Source organism: Talpa occidentalis, unplaced genomic scaffold, assembly GCF_014898055.3.
Source record: "Talpa occidentalis isolate TD23 unplaced genomic scaffold, MPIMG_talOcc4v2.1 talOcc4.4, whole genome shotgun sequence".
Classification (NCBI taxonomy): domain Eukaryota; kingdom Metazoa; phylum Chordata; class Mammalia; order Eulipotyphla; family Talpidae; genus Talpa; species Talpa occidentalis.
In genome coordinates this window covers 62,707,093-62,722,627 of record NW_023604295.1, presented here as the reverse complement: position 1 = coordinate 62,722,627, position 15,535 = coordinate 62,707,093, and the positions used below count along the sequence as shown (strand labels likewise).

At 39.0% G+C, this 15,535-nt stretch overlaps 2 protein-coding genes across 3 annotated transcripts in view; one reads left to right on the top strand and one right to left on the bottom strand.

Moving 5' to 3' along the window:
* Window positions 1-9,567, top strand: part of ST3GAL6 (ST3 beta-galactoside alpha-2,3-sialyltransferase 6) — a 44,229-nt gene extending 34,662 nt beyond the window's left edge. The window contains exons 6-10 of the mRNA XM_037525664.1: window positions 80-175; window positions 3,427-3,613; window positions 3,705-3,842; window positions 8,187-8,339; window positions 9,249-9,567. Coding sequence (XP_037381561.1) covers window positions 80-175; window positions 3,427-3,613; window positions 3,705-3,842; window positions 8,187-8,339; window positions 9,249-9,335 — 661 coding nt within the window. The 3' untranslated portion in view covers window positions 9,336-9,567. The remainder of the gene's footprint in view (window positions 1-79; window positions 176-3,426; window positions 3,614-3,704; window positions 3,843-8,186; window positions 8,340-9,248) is intronic.
* Window positions 9,568-10,845: 1,278 nt separating this feature from the next.
* Window positions 10,846-15,535, bottom strand: part of DCBLD2 (discoidin, CUB and LCCL domain containing 2) — a 71,453-nt gene continuing 66,763 nt past the window's right edge. For both annotated transcript variants that reach the window (XM_037525661.2, XM_037525662.2), the window contains one exon: window positions 10,846-14,501. In XM_037525661.2, coding sequence (XP_037381558.1) covers window positions 14,032-14,501 — 470 coding nt within the window. In that variant the 3' untranslated portion in view covers window positions 10,846-14,031. The remainder of the gene's footprint in view (window positions 14,502-15,535) is intronic.

Below are 15,535 nucleotides of genomic sequence, written 5' to 3'. Positions count from 1 at the left end.
TGAAGATTCGAACAGGTTTTGTAATCACCCAGTTCTGTTAAAAATAGCTCAATTTCTCCCTTATCTATTTGCCCAACAGCGTGCCATGTAAAAAGTGCGTGGTGGTTGGTAATGGAGGAATTTTGAAGAATAAGACATTAGGGGAAAAAATTGACTCCTACGATGTAATAATAAGGTAAATATATTTGCTATTTGCTGACCTACAACTGTTTCAAAACAAAATGGTTTCCTTAGAGCTGTGCTTTAAACAAAAGGGGAATTGTTTTCATGTTTATATACATTACACAATCTCATCTTTCAGTTGCTGGTTAAAGGTGGCCCGATTTCATGCCATTCATTTAGCAAATACTTATATGGACCCCTTAATATGCCAGAAATGGTTATAAATACATTTGGTTGGTAGCAATGAAAAATATCCTTGCTCCCTCTGAATTAAAAAAAAATGTGATGATGATTAATTACTTTAGATGGTTGGGCTCTGAGGAGGAGGCATCTACGCTGGACCCAAGTTACCATGGAGGTGTAGCCCCGGGAAGGTTGAACAATGCAGGAAGTGAGAATGTTTGTTGCAGCTCCTCAGGAGGATGTGAGCCTGGCTGTGGGAGGTGCAGTGAGAAAACTAGTGTGGATGGAGGGCAGCAGGCTATGCCAGGCCCTCTAAGCTTAGACTCTAGGATTTTAAGGAATTTTTGGAAGATTTTTAAGCAAAAGTAATGCAATCTGGTTGTCTTTAACATAGTATGGCTGTATCTTGAGCAATGGCAGGTGAGAGACTAATGAGGTCAGGTATGTTGCTGTGTCAGGCAGAGATGGTGGTGGCTTAGAACAGGATAGTCATGGGAAAGGAGGTACGTGGATATAGACTGAGACATGTTTTAGAGGTAGAGTTATCAGAATTTGTTGCTGTATTTATTAGATATGGTTTTAGTTGAGGGTGGCTGGAATAGCGGTACCATTTATTGCGTTGGGGAAATTACAGTGGCAGTAGGTTTCAAGGAGAGTCACTATTTCTCTGTAGACAGGTTAGCTTTGAGATGCTTATTAGATTTGCCTGGTTAAATCAAGAAGGGAGGTAGATAAATATGATGCACTCTTGATGGTCAACAGTGTAGAAGCTGTATTTAAACCATAAACTGGCTAAAGATAACCCAGGGAGAGAAGAGTAAGAAGAGGTCCCTGGACTGAGCGTTGGAACAATCAATACCTTAGAAGCAAAGACAAAGGAATAAAAGAGATGGAGAGGATCCTTCAGTAAGGCAGGAAGAAAGTCAGGAGAAAGGTGAGCACAGACACCAAGAGAGCACTGTGCTTTCAAACAGAGGGAAGGATGGAACAGGTCACCTGCAGGTGACAGGTCATGCAAGAGAAGGACAGAGGTGGTCACTGGATTGGAAGCCTGAAACTGGGCACTCATGACAAAAGCAGGTTTGGAGACGGGAAGTGAGGGCAGTCGTGCGATTGAAGTGGGTTGAGGAGAGAATGCAAATGAGAACGGAGAGATACCAGCATGGGCACTCTTAGGGGAAATTTGTGGAGTTGAGAAATCACATCATAGGTGGAGATGGTTATGGACTCAAAGAAGAATCTTCTGTTTTGTAATATGCAAGAGCGTATTAATAAACTGTTGGAAATGAGTAGACAAAATGGTTGGTTTGGTAAAGAGGGGCTGGAGTTTGGTGCAGAGTATGGTTGATCCTCTGTAATGGAAATGAAAATCAGGGTTGTGGTTACAGTTTCCCAGCGTCCCGCACATATAGTTACGGGAAAATGGGGCCATCTCTGTTTCTATTTGGTTGTTGAAATGTTGGGGTGAGGTCCTCCTCTGTAGGTGGGTGTGTTTTGAGAGTGTCTGTGTATAGTCTTTTGAGAGGGAAAGCTTTTACAGTGGGGGCAATACCTCAGGGTCACCCAGCAGTGTTTGCAGGATTTGCTGGGGTACAATTTTACAAACATTTCCACAGAGAAAGGCGATCTTATTTTCTGTTTATCCCTTTTATTTTATTTTTTAAAGATTTATTTATTTATTTATACAAGCACTGGGTACAGTCAGAAGCGCGGGAGGGTGAGAGAATTCACCAGAGCCAGAGCGGGGAGCAGAGCAGGCAGAAGGACCGAAGTACACTGCTGAGGGGAGCAGCGGGCGGCAGGAGAGGTCTGCGCGCCATGTGGGATCCTCCTCCGGTGGCCGGGAAGCAGCTGGGGATCGAACCGGCACTGCAGAGGCTGCGGGCAGCTTCACAACCCAGCGCTCAACCGCTGCGCCACCGGGGAGGCCCCAGTTTATCCCTTTTAAAGCTGTAAAAATTTACCCACAGAAGTTTTGAAGCACTCACAAATTTCATTTTTTAAAATCTGATCACCTAGAACCACAGCAAGTCCTTGTGGGAAAATATCACAGCACATTATGAAAGTCACTTCAAGTGTTACTAAGACTGTTTTATGTTACATAGTCAGTGGCAAAGGTGAAACAGTGTTTATGCTCCTAGGGGACACGGTTGTGGAAACAAAGCATTCCTTTTAGTAGCATGCCTTCATTACATGCATAAATACTGCATGTCTAACCTTGGCATTGGGCATACACAACCCAACAGTGGATCCTTTGTGGTTTTTAGTTCACTCTAGCAATAGACATTCACTTAATTGCGCTTGGCTATAATACAGCAATTTTTATTATTAGTTTATTTCAGATTGCAGCAATTTTTTTAAAAAAAGATTGATTTATTTATGCATGCAGGAGGGTGAGAGGATTCACCAGAGACAGACCGGGGAACAGAACAGGCAGACTGACTGAAATACACTGCTGAGGGCAGCAGCAGGGAGCCAGGAGAGGTCTGCTGCTCCATGTGGGTTGCTCCCTGGCCTGCCCAGGGATCCAACTCAGAGGCTGCGGATTACTTGGTAGCGCAGTGCTTAACCCCTTGCGCCACCAGGGAGGCCCAGATTGCAGCAATTTTGATGGGACTTCACTTTAAATGTGATTACTCTCGCCTGTCAGTCACTTAGATGCACGGCCATGTCCTACATGACTCTGTAACCCTGGGCAAGTAACTTTATCTCTGGAACCTCAGGGCCCTTATCTGTACATCTGAGAGGTTTTGTCTGGTTATCGGTGTCTTAGCTCTAGTGTACTGTGGTTCTGTGTTCCCATTTGTTTTATTTAGTCTTCAATTTCCCTGGAGGTAATACTGAATTATCAGTGGCCCAACTATTTTCAAATAAAAGGAATACTTCTGCCTTGCATCAAGCAGCTGCCACAAGAAAGGGAATTATCTCCTTGGCTGTTAGCGTGAAATACCAACAGCTTGTGGCTCCTGAGCACTGACTATAGGGCTGATGATGCTGGTCCAATTCTGAAGCGTCTGAGAACTGGGATGGAGAAGGCTCAGACTGCACTTGTGTACAAATCTTGTGTTTTACCACCCACAGGATGAATAATGGTCCTGTTTTAGGACACGAAGAGGATGTTGGGAGAAGGACAACCTTCCGACTTTTTTATCCAGAATCTGTTTTTTCAGATTTCAGTCACAACGATCCTAATACTACAGTGATTCTCACTGCTTTTAAGCCACTTGATTTAAAGTGGCTGTGGGAATTGTTGACAGGTGGCAAAATAGTAAGTTGGCAAAATCAATCTACCTTAATACTTTTTTTCCTTAAAAAAAGATAAACAATGTTGTGTTTTCTATATTCTTATTTTACTGCAGAACATTAATGGCTTTTGGAAGAAGCCGGCCTTAAACCTGATCTATAAACCCTATCAAATCAGAATACTAGATCCTTTCATTATCAGAATGGCAGCTTATGAACTGCTTCATTTCCCAAAAGTGTTTCCCAAAAATCAGGTATGTACTTTTGTTCATTTTCACACGAAAGACCGCTGGGGTGGGTTGGCATGTCCTGGGGCTCCCAGACTGCCTGAGGACTCTGCCTTGTGAGGTGGCCTCTGAGGGCCAAGTCTGAGTGAGTGAAATAAGATATCTGTGGATACTGTTTCTCAGGTTGCAAAACCAAACCAAAAACAACAACAGCCTTTCCAAGGGCACTTCTGGGGTGCCTTTCTGCATGCCTTGTGGCTCAGCTGCCACGGTCTTATCCTCAGTGCTCTGAGGTGAGGTGTGCTTGATCAGGGAGAGGACGGCTAATGGGCAGGCTCCTGGACTCAAGGGAGCAGGACTGGCCTCAGGACATGTGTGTGATCTTTCAGGATCCAAAGAACTGATGCACTCTGTGATAACAGTATCACAGGAATGCCAGAGGAAAAGGTGAGAAAGGACAATAAGGTAGTCCAGAAATATTTCTGCAGTCATGGAGAGACTTTGGCAGTGACTTATCAAGAAATGGTAATTTTAGCAGTGTTGTTTAATTCTTTGATTAAAACCCACTGACTTTGACTTACAGCGTGTTTGTCCACATTCCCCAGGAGGCAACTCTTGACCCATCATGTCTGATATGTCTCCCCTTTGAAGCTTGAGTACTGTAGAACATAACTCAATGGAAATGAGGTTTTCCATATTTGTAAAGTAGGGGAAATGCAAAGAATTAAACATACACCATGTGTCTTTTTTGGCATGATAAAAATTATAAGAAATTCTAAAGCATTGCATGCTTCAAATTGACAAATTGACAATTGACAAAGGGAAAAGAGAAAAAGAAATCCTACTCCTGTAGCATGCCTCCCATTTTTGCTTTTTATCTCCTAGACTATTTTCTAGGCATTTACAAACATGCACATATAGGCTTTTCACTGTTCAGTAGAATTTTGACTATATGATCGTTCTATTTGTTGCCCTTTAATTAACTCTTTCCCTATTTATGGCCTTTTAGGTTTGTATCAGCTTGTCTTGTTTCAAGGGCTCCCCCTTTTTCCCCTTCCCCCTGCACAAATGTAGCAATGCACAGGGGTGTTTTTACACACTTGTGTGATTTCCACAGGACAGACTCCTGGGAGTGCAATTTCCAAATCAGAGCATAAATACTTTATTTTTAAAGATTTATTTATTTACATAAAGTAGAACCGAGGTATAGGCCAGAGGTATAGGGAGTAAGAGGATTCACCAGAGACAGAGTGGGGAACAGAATAGGCAGGCCGACTGAAATACACTGCTGAGGAGACCAGTGGGCAAGTCCGGAGAGGTCTGCTGTGTCATGTGGGTATCTCCCTGGCCGGGGATCGAACTCGTGCTGCAGAGGCTGCAGATAGCTTCATAGGTTGCATCTTAACCCCTTGCACCACCAGGGAGGCCCAGAGCATAACTATTTTAAATGTTAACTCGACTTCTTAGTAATTTTGAGGGGAAAGGACAACTTCTTAAATGTATGTTTTGTGATTTTTCATCCCTTATTTTCTTAGCTGAGACATGATCAGATTTATCCCTTGCTTTTTGTTTTAGCTGTAGCATCTCTAAATCCAAACACACAGAAACACCCTGATCATCCTTAGAGATGATGCTAGAACATGTAACTAGATAAAAGCTCTGGCAGGACATGGTAGCTGAGAAGCCAAATGAGGATACTACTATATTTCAAAGGAGAGGTCAGCCATGTTTGTTCAGAGATTAATCACAAATCATAAACCCTGGTTCTGGAAATAGGTCATATTGGTGATATGGGCAGAAAGGAAGAGAAGGAAAGCCTACTTGAATTGGGTTAGAGATATCATGGGAAATGAGCAAGCAGTGACAAATCTTTAATAATTTTGTCTTGAGAAAAAAAAAAAGAGTACCGAGAAGTGGAGTAAGAATTGGAAGAGGCCATAGGATAAGAAAGTTAATTTTTAAAGGATAAGATGCTATGTTTGTGTGCTGGAGGGATGGCTCAAAAGAGGAAAACCTTGATGAAGGGAGAAGGTGGATAATGGTAGAAGCAAAGTGACTGAGAAGTTAGAGGGGATAAAAAACAGTATACTAGAGGAGGTTGGCCACAGGTAGAACAGGGACATCTCGCTGAAAATATGGGTCAAGATGATTGATTTGAGTTGGAGGATGATATAGCTCATCTGCATGCTTCCGGTTTCTCTGAAAAATTATTGTCAATTCAAAGTAGCAAAGAGGAGAGGGCTATTGGAGGGTAGAACGTTGTTAACCTGAAGAGTAGGAATGGAAGCTTACTTAGGGAAATATAATTGGATTGGTAGATATACCGGATGTCCTCTTGAGACGTCAATCATAAATATAATGCGTGACCAGGCAAGTATATTGTTTCTTCTTGCCCTGTTCTGTTGCTGGGGTGTGGGCTTAACCAGGAATAAGTCTGTTAATAGAGGTTTTATGAGTGAAGAGTGCAGAAGAGAACTAAAGGTTTATGTAAGAGAATAATTATAACCTTGATGAGTGAGTGTTCTAAGTTGTGAAGACAGGACTTAGAGGATGTGAAACGGGACAGTGATGGGAAAAATGTGACCGAATCAATGAGATTGGATGACTCCTGGATTGTTAACTACTAACTTCCCTCTCCATCAGATGGTTAGGGCTTGAGGTGGGGTCACAGTTGTACTAGGGGTAAAGAAAAGCTCCTGCAAAAGGTTGTTAGCCTTTCAGACAAGCCTGCTTCCTGAAATTTAATTATTCTTTAAAAATTTTTTTCCTCAAAAATCATAATTAATCCTATGCAATCTCTATGGAGTCTGCAAGAAACATTTCTAAAGGAAATATCCTTAAATTGTTTGGTTTAAGATATATTTTGTTTTTGTTTTGTTTTGCTAAGTCCTGCCTGTCTAACATCTATTACAGTATTTTTCAGGATATATGTAATATAAAAGGGATGGCTGGATTTGATTTTGATGTTATTTTTAAATTAATAATGATCCAAATTGAGATTGTAGCTAAAATGTGTCTACATCTGAAATTTTTATTTTTTAGTCTGAAACTATTACAATTTGTCATTGAAACTCCTTTCCCTAGAGCTAAATTTATAATTAGAATTTTAAGAAATATTTTAAGGCTAACTTATGTGATGCTTCTATCCATTTGTAAATTAAGCTGTTTTATGTTTCATACACAGGTGCAAAATCCTCAGGCTTCACTTTTTTCACAAGGAGTCTAACTCAGCATGCCTTTTTTTTTTGTTTTTTAATATCCTTGTTTTATCACAATATAGGATTTTTTTCCCTTAGGTGTTTTGACAAATTTCCCCACACCTAAGCACACACAGTCCACCATGCTCTCCTTCCTTTCCCTCCCGCCCCCAATCTATGATCACCTTTCAAAGTTGGTCTTAAAGTTTGTCTTTGCCGGATTCTTTTCTATTTTCTCTGTATGCCACATATAAGTGAAACCATCAGTATTTCTTTCTCCTCTGGCTCACTTCATTTAGAATAATTCTGTCCGCTTCTATCCATGTTGCCACAAATGGCATGAGTTTATCTTTTTTTGATTGCCGAGTAGTATTCCATGGTGTATACATTTCACAGCTTCTTGATCTACTCATCTGTTCTGGGTCATTTAGGTTGTTTTCATTTCTTGGCTATTGTAAATAGTGCTGCTATACCCATAGACGTGCAGGTTTCCTTTCAAATTAGTGTTTTTGTGTTCTTTGGATAGATACCTGGGAGTTGGAATTACTGGGTCATATGACAAATCCATTTTTAAGAGCAAGGCAGCAGTATCCTTTTCCTTGAGCCTTACAATATTCCTTCATTTGATAATTGTCCTCTGGGCTAATACTACAGTTGTTTTATTTAAAGATTAAGATTTCAATCACGGGCCTCCCCGGTGGCGCAGCGGTTGAGCGTTGGGTTGTGAAGCTGCCCGCAGCCTCTGCAGTGCCGGTTCGATCCCCGGCTGCTCCCCGGCCACCGGAGGAGGGTCCCACATGGCGTGCAGACCTCTCCTGCCACCCGCTGCACCCCTCAGCAGTGTACCTCGGTCCTTCTGCCTGCTCTGCTCCCGGCTCTGGCTCGGTGAATTCTCTCACCCTCCCGTGCTTCTGACTGTACCCAGTGCTTGTATAAATAAATAAATAAATAAATCTTTAAAAAAAAAAAAGATTTCAATCACACCTTATATTCTTTTCAGTTAGGGTATTATCTGTTTGGGGTTTGAGCCTTAGGACACAATGAACATTTAGTTAAGTATTTCTCTCCTAATTAAATGTTCTGCTGTCCCTTTTAAAATAAGATTTAGCCAATCAAATATGTCTTGTAAACAATTATCTAGTTTGGATTCTTTAATTTTCATTTACTCTCCCAGAAACCCAAACACCCGACGACAGGAATTATTGCCATCACACTGGCATTTCACATATGTCATGAAGTTCACCTTGCTGGTTTTAGATACAACTTTTCTGACCTCCAGAGTCCACTGCACTACTATGGAAATGCCACCATGTCTTTGATGAACAAGGTAACAGAAATACATTTTTGTATAATCTTTGATGGAAAGCCTGTATTTCTTCTCACCCTGTCATTTTACGGAGGGAACAGGTCCTAAAAGGTTGTGGGCTTGACAGGGTTTCCAGACCTACTAAAATACTGAAACTAGGACTCAAGTCCAGAGTTTTTACGTAGCAGCAATTCCCAATTTGTGGGAATAAGTATTAGTTATTGTCAAGTATCATCGAACCCGTATTATACTAAGCCTTATCTTAGATATTGCATCTTTCGTTATTAATAGATAGACATCCTGCCGTTTGAAATAAGACAAATTCACTTAAAAGCACAGTCATGCTCATAGTAAATATTTTGTATTTTTTTCAGTTATGTAGATGATAAAGTCTGTAACATTTTAGCCCCAGGAAAGAATTTTCACGCTCATCTTGCATAGAGAGTATTGGTGGTAGATTTGTTCCTTAAAGATTTTTAAATGACTAGATGGGAAGGATTAGTCTATTTTCCTAATTCACAGACTAGTGGAGCATCAAAATGATAGGATTAAATGTTGCCTGTTTTGTTAGTGAAATATAAGATCAGTCCAGTTAAGGCATCATCCCCAAATACTATATATAAGCTGAAGTGAGTTTAATCTGGAAATCAATTTTTTTACATTTTAAGACACTTTGTTTTATTGAACTTCAACATACACTGTAAAATGCACTCTTGAGTGTATGGCTCAATAAATTTGTACATTCATATTATTTATGTAGCTATAAAACATTTCTGTCACCCCAGAAAGCTGCCTCATGCCTAACACTAATGTCCTGTTTTCTTAAGTAACCTGTTACTGGGTTATTCAAAAGCTTTTAAGATTCAGTATATTCCATTTAATGTTAAGATCTTTATCCCAGTCTTAAATTTTTGTCTTTTTCTTCTTTAGAATGCATATCACAATGTGACTGCAGAGCAGCTATTTTTGAAGGACATTATAGAAAAAAACTTTGTAATCAACTTGACTCAAGACTGACGCTACAGACTCAGAAGAGGATGCTAATGCTAACAGTATTAGTTTTATTTTTATACTGCAATTTTTAGTTTAAAATGTTGGCTGCACTCATCAGAAAATTATGTATATTGTTTGCTGTTACCTGGTGATTCATAATCACCAGCTTAATTTGTGTGAATATATTTAATTTAAGGAAACCAAGATAGATATATTTAGTTAAAATGTCAGGAAATGTTTTGTTTGCAGTTTTTTTTTTTTTTTTAAAAGCTCGTTTTCTGAGATGTTTTAAATGTCTTTTATAGTAAACAAGCAAATTTAGTTTAGCACAACGAATTGTGAGTATAACATGACATTTTGAAGCATTTCTGACTACTGTAAATTGGTGGGGAACTGGCAGGTGCTTGGGCCTTGATGTGGTGAACTGAAATGACTTCAGGCCTATATCTGGATGATTGTTTAGTAGTTCCTTTCTGTTGTCTCTGAAGAAACTGAATCTTAAACCAGTTCTGAATATACAGGAGAGTTATGGAAACTGGCTTTCCCCCCTCCCCTGCAATTAAGTTACCATGATAATGATGAATAATTTGGTTATTCACTCAAAATAGTATCTTTACCAAAGAATGTAATTACTAAAGTTGTGACTATTTTAAAGAAATAAAGTTTAACTTTATACAAAGATGTTCAGCTAGGCAAGCTCAAAGGGAAAAATTCTTAAACATTTCTTGCCTGGTTTAATTTATTCACTAAATTAGGAAAGATGAAGATGATACAGTAAGTAAATCCTTAAGAAGAGTCAAGCTGTTTTTGGATTTAAATTGTATTTTCATGAAAAACTGAATTGTCCACATGATTAAATCTCAACTTCAAATGGAAAACTTACCTACGTGGGTGCACCAGAAAAGAATCCTGTGGGCTGCAGATAAGCCAGAGTGAGTCCTGCAAATGTGGTGAGCTCATCTTTTTTCCTATTTTAATGAATGTGACCAAGTTAACTGGTGGAGGGGTGCAAAGATAAAGGAAGAGCAGTAGAAGTCATTAGGTGGAATTAAAATCTGTTCAAAGAGGTATGAATTCAAAGAGCTGATCTTTCAAACAATTATCACTGTGCAATACTTAATGGTGTTACTGAACCCTCTGTAAAGAGGTTTGTACGGCGTAAAATAGTAGATCAGGTTCAGAAACAGGAATCAATGAAATAATTAAAAGCTGACTAAAAGGGAGAAAACTAAGGTAAGTTAGCCAGATTAATTATGGATCATGTTAATATCTACATATGGCCACATGTGGACTCTAGTCTAGTACCTGCCTTTTCCACCTTGGTTTCCTTTGATTCTTCTAAACTTGAGGTACAAAAGGCAAGTGGACTCCACATACAGAGTTCTCATACCACACAGCTCTATGATGTTCAGCTGAGGGAAAGTAACTTGGTCTTAAGAATGACAGAACAAGTCCAAAATAAATGGTGGCATTTTCAGATGTTACTGGTCATGATATCTCAGTGTTAACACTGAATCTGGCATTTTCTGTAATAGGAGAAAAGCGTACAAACCTCAGAGCAATACATATATACAATTTATTAAAAACACACAAACACATTAAAATCTCACTATTTATACAATCTAAATTCTAGCAACATATACAAATACTGAGTGACTACAGTACATGCCGAGGTAAGAAAAGTACATTCTGGGAGATTATCACTGACACTCAAGCCATTTTTATTTCCAATATGCATTTCATACATGTTTTTTCCTACCTTTCCCAGCACCCCCTACCCTCCCTCCCCACCACCAAAAAAAAAAAAAATAAAAATAAAAAGAGATGAAAAAACTAGTCACAAGTTGGATTAAATAAGAGTTGGTGCCACAGTTAACCTAAAAAGTGTATTAAATAGCACGCAACTCTTATTTAGGTTTTGCAGTTTAGGGACTTCAAGTTCAAACTGAGAGGCAGGGACAAGGTTATTTTGTTTCAGGTAGAGCTTCACGTTTCTTATGGTGGTTTCAAAAGCTCTCTATCCCACCTACTCAGTTCTAATTTTATCATCTGACATGGTGTTTCTGTATTGCTCTTGCTCTCCAGGTAACAATGTGGAGCCAAGGCAGAGAAGTTCAACCATTATCACTTTCCATAGAATTATGTCACGTTTAGATGAGCTCATTTCCTGCTCCCCCCTGGGGGGAGGAAGGGCAAGTATATGCATAATGTCAACTTCAATTACTGTATAAAAAATTTTCTACTCGAACCATTTCATCAGTGAATAAACCCATTGTTCAATGCAAAGTGCAAATAGTGAAACATGAACTTAAATAACTGGACTAGATCCTGCACATACAATAGGATCTATTTACTTATAGCTTTTAATAAAATATAAATCAGCATTCACAATATCTTTAACTGTGCTGGTTTCCTAAGATCAAGTAACAGCGAAGTTAGTGTAATTTTATGAAACCTATAATGGCCACATTTGCTACACCACTGTCTGATTCTACTTTTATAATTGTATTGGAAAAAAAATCCAATAAAACACAGTGACTTAATTCTTGAAACACCTAAAAGACTTAAAATTCAGAATTTTTTATGGTTACTTTCACAGTTGTTACTTGATTGTCTCCAAAGCTATATATATAATACATGACATAAAAAGTAGAAAAACAACAAAAACACCAATTCTTCATTACTATGAAAACAAAAACTCAAAAGTACAAAACCAGAATCACCCTTTGTATCAGGCTCAGCTCTTCATTTGGAAAGTAAGATATATAAAAGTAGTAAAAACTTGTGTAAAAATCATTGGTAGTTTAACAGCAGAGTGGCAATTATGAATCAAGTCTTAAAGTATGCATTATTTAAAGAAAACATTTGCCTCAAAGTTCCATGGGAAAAACAATCAGGTGCACACAATTACATAAAAATAGCAAGCATCTTTGGAAAAATGAAATAGTTACTGGAAACATTTCTCTTAAAGCTTCAAACAGGCATGATTTGAAGAAAAGTATATTCTCTGTACTAAAGATGAATAAAAAAATAAAGCAATTGGTTTACTCTCTTCCCACCTGAAAGGGGATGACTGCATTAATACATGTGCTTTACACATTCATATGTTTTAAAAAGTTCAATATCTGTGCTTTTTGTTTCAAATATTTTGAAACAAAATATGTTCTGGTGTGGACAAGAAAAAGTAAATGAAAATAAATCCAACAATCACACAACTAGAAAGCAGAAATCAATAGTTCTGTTTTTGATCACTGATATTCTCGGAAGCAAGCAAAATGAACATTGTCCATTGTTATTCAATTTAGTGACTTGACATAATTTGGAGGCAGGGCAAAAGAAATGACTAGACCTTCGTGAGAAAATACATCTCAATATTAAATCTAAGTCTGTAGACTAAGATTTACAGAAGAGGGAATGTCAAATTTATATATTTTAATCATGTCACCTTGACAATCTAAAAGGTGGTTTTAATACTACATGAAGAAATTGAAGATGACTTCTGGACAAGTGACAAAGAAGTTGCCCAGAGATATATAAAAAATAAGACCTGAATATTCACTTGCTAGGATGCAATCACATCTGTTCCCTAGATTTGAGATATAGGGCTACTCACCAGACAGATGAGGGCACAATCATGCAGAGCTGAAGAATACATCTGGGTTTATATTATTATAGTTTACCATAAAAATTTTTAAAATTCTATTTAACAGTAAGATAGCTTGAGATTAAAAATCTTTAGTGAAAGAGGACAAATTCTGGTTACTTCTCGGCGGAATGATTTTGCCTTTCACTGTCATAAATGTAAGTATTTATGGGGTTCACTTAAAAGTCAAGTTTTAATCATTCTCCTAAGGAAATTCCCACTGCAAATACAGTTGGGTGCAAGGGACAAAATCGCCTTTATAACTTTAAATTGTAAAGTTGTTCCTGTTTCCACAGAGAAGTATACTTAGGATAGATTCATGAAGTTGATAAAGCAATCATTACCCACTGGGGGAAGAAAAAGTCTTATAAACTTAACAGAGTTGGCCTCCAAGGACCCCAGGAGGAATAAGCAGGCATGAGACCAAGCCATGTACCATGAAGTGTTAAAAGCTCTTAAGGGTGTTGAAAGTGGGAAAAAAAAAAAAAAAAAAGTCACCCTGCTCATTACAAGTCAGTTTCCCAGCTACAGATTTTCCTAAGGAAAAGACAGACAACTGCATATGATTGCAGTCAAAACAATGATTCTATCAATTTTTTAAAAATCCAGAAATCAATACAGGAGTAAAAGAGGAGGAAATCATGATAGTACCTACCTTTCACAAAGAGTAAAATTTCAAGCCATTAGACATTTCTAGAACAGTACCATGCATTATTGCCAGTCAGGCTTACAGAGCCATCTCTTAAGTTCATTAATGTATCTGCAGCATTGGTAATAAATACGTTCAGTGATTAATTTCTTTGAAGTGCATAGTAGGAAGCCTTTTCTGTATTAAAAAGTGTCTTACAGTAGTAACAAACAGGATGTTCAAAATGTAATAGGCAAGCAGTAATTGCCACATAACACTTTTAAGAGCAAGATGGCAAGATTAGTAGTTTCCTGTACCTCGGGCATCACATTTCCTCCAACCACATCTGTGACAGATACATAATACATTCTATATATTACTACCACTAATACAAAAAAAAACAAGGCCATGTGCTTTAAAATGATGCTTTGTAAAAAGCAGCATCACCCTCAAAGGATTTCTTTAAAAACATCACATTCACCATCCCTCCCTGCTCCTGATACCTCCTGTGTGCTCTGTGGCACCTGATACACCATTTCCTCTGGCGCACTTGGGCCCTGCTTCCCACCTTTTGGGGTATCATACTGGGCCTGGGCTGAGGAACAGCTGTCAGTCCTGGAAAGAAGAGTGTTGTATGTTCCCACTAAAGGGGGAGGCTGGTTTCCTGTACCTTTGAAAGTAGACGTTGAAGGCAGACCAACTGAAGCTGTGGGGTGTCCTGATATATCCATGACGATTGGGGTTGCATATTCTGGTCCAGTTATTGGGAGTGGTTCAGCGTAGGCATGATAGACTTCTTGCACAGGGGAGTTGTAAGGATCGAGGTCAGCGTAGCCCACTTCTTTCCCTTCTTCTGGTTTAAAGGTAGATCTTGGATGGAGTGTGCCAACAATTCCTCCCACAAGTGGCTGTGCATATTCTATAGATACCACAAAACATGACAAAAAAGTTATCTCCCTTATACAGCAATCAATTAAGGGTGGCAGGTATAGGTTCACACTAAAAGCACTTCTTTGTGGCACTTTTGCAGCTATCAACACAGACCTATGGATGTCCCTGAAAGAAACATCTTAAAAAATTAACAGTACGTTAATATGCAAGAAAGCCTCCTTCATGTAGTTTTGCATGAACAGTGTTCTTTACATGTATAGATAGTATTTTATAGGAAAAGAAATATTCCATGGTTGCTATAATATCAGTCTTGAAAAATGATGAGTTTTTCTTCCTTTTCCAATATTAGGAAATGTTTAAAATAAATATGTATTTGATTAATTTGATAAATACTGTAAGGCTTGCTATAGCTTCCCTACTCCTTTTAATACCCTGACAGCCCCAACAAAACCCAGGCAAACAGACAAAATGCCCAGAGTTTTCAGAAATTAATGCCCCAATTTTGAACAGAACATCTAAGACACACAAATAACTCTCAAGGTCATATTTTTATAAAGTCCTTCCAGGGCCTCCCCAGTGGCGCAGCGGGTTGAGCGCAGCGCTGTGAAGCTGTCCGCAGCCTCTGCAGTGCAGGTTTGATCCTGGCCGGCCAGCGAGAATCCCACATGGCATGGCAGACCTCTCCTGTCGTGCTCGCTGCTCCTCTCAGCAGTGTATTTCTGTCGTCTGCCTATTTTGCTCCCTGCTCTGTCTCTGGTGAGTCCTCTCACCCTTCCGCACCTCTGGCCTGTACCCCAGCTCTTATATAAATAAATTTAAAAAAAAAAAAAATGACAACAACTAACATTTAAAAAAAAAAAAGTCCTTCCAGAGGCCTTCCTGGTGGCATAGTGGTTAAGTCTCAGAGCTATCACTTTTACGGTCTGACTTCGATCCCTGGCCAGGGAGTTAACCCACATGGCGTAGCAGACCTCTCCTGTCTCGCCCACTGCTCCCCTCAGTAGTATATTTCAGTCAATCTGCCTGTTCTGCTCCCCACTCTCTGATGAATCCTCTCCCCCG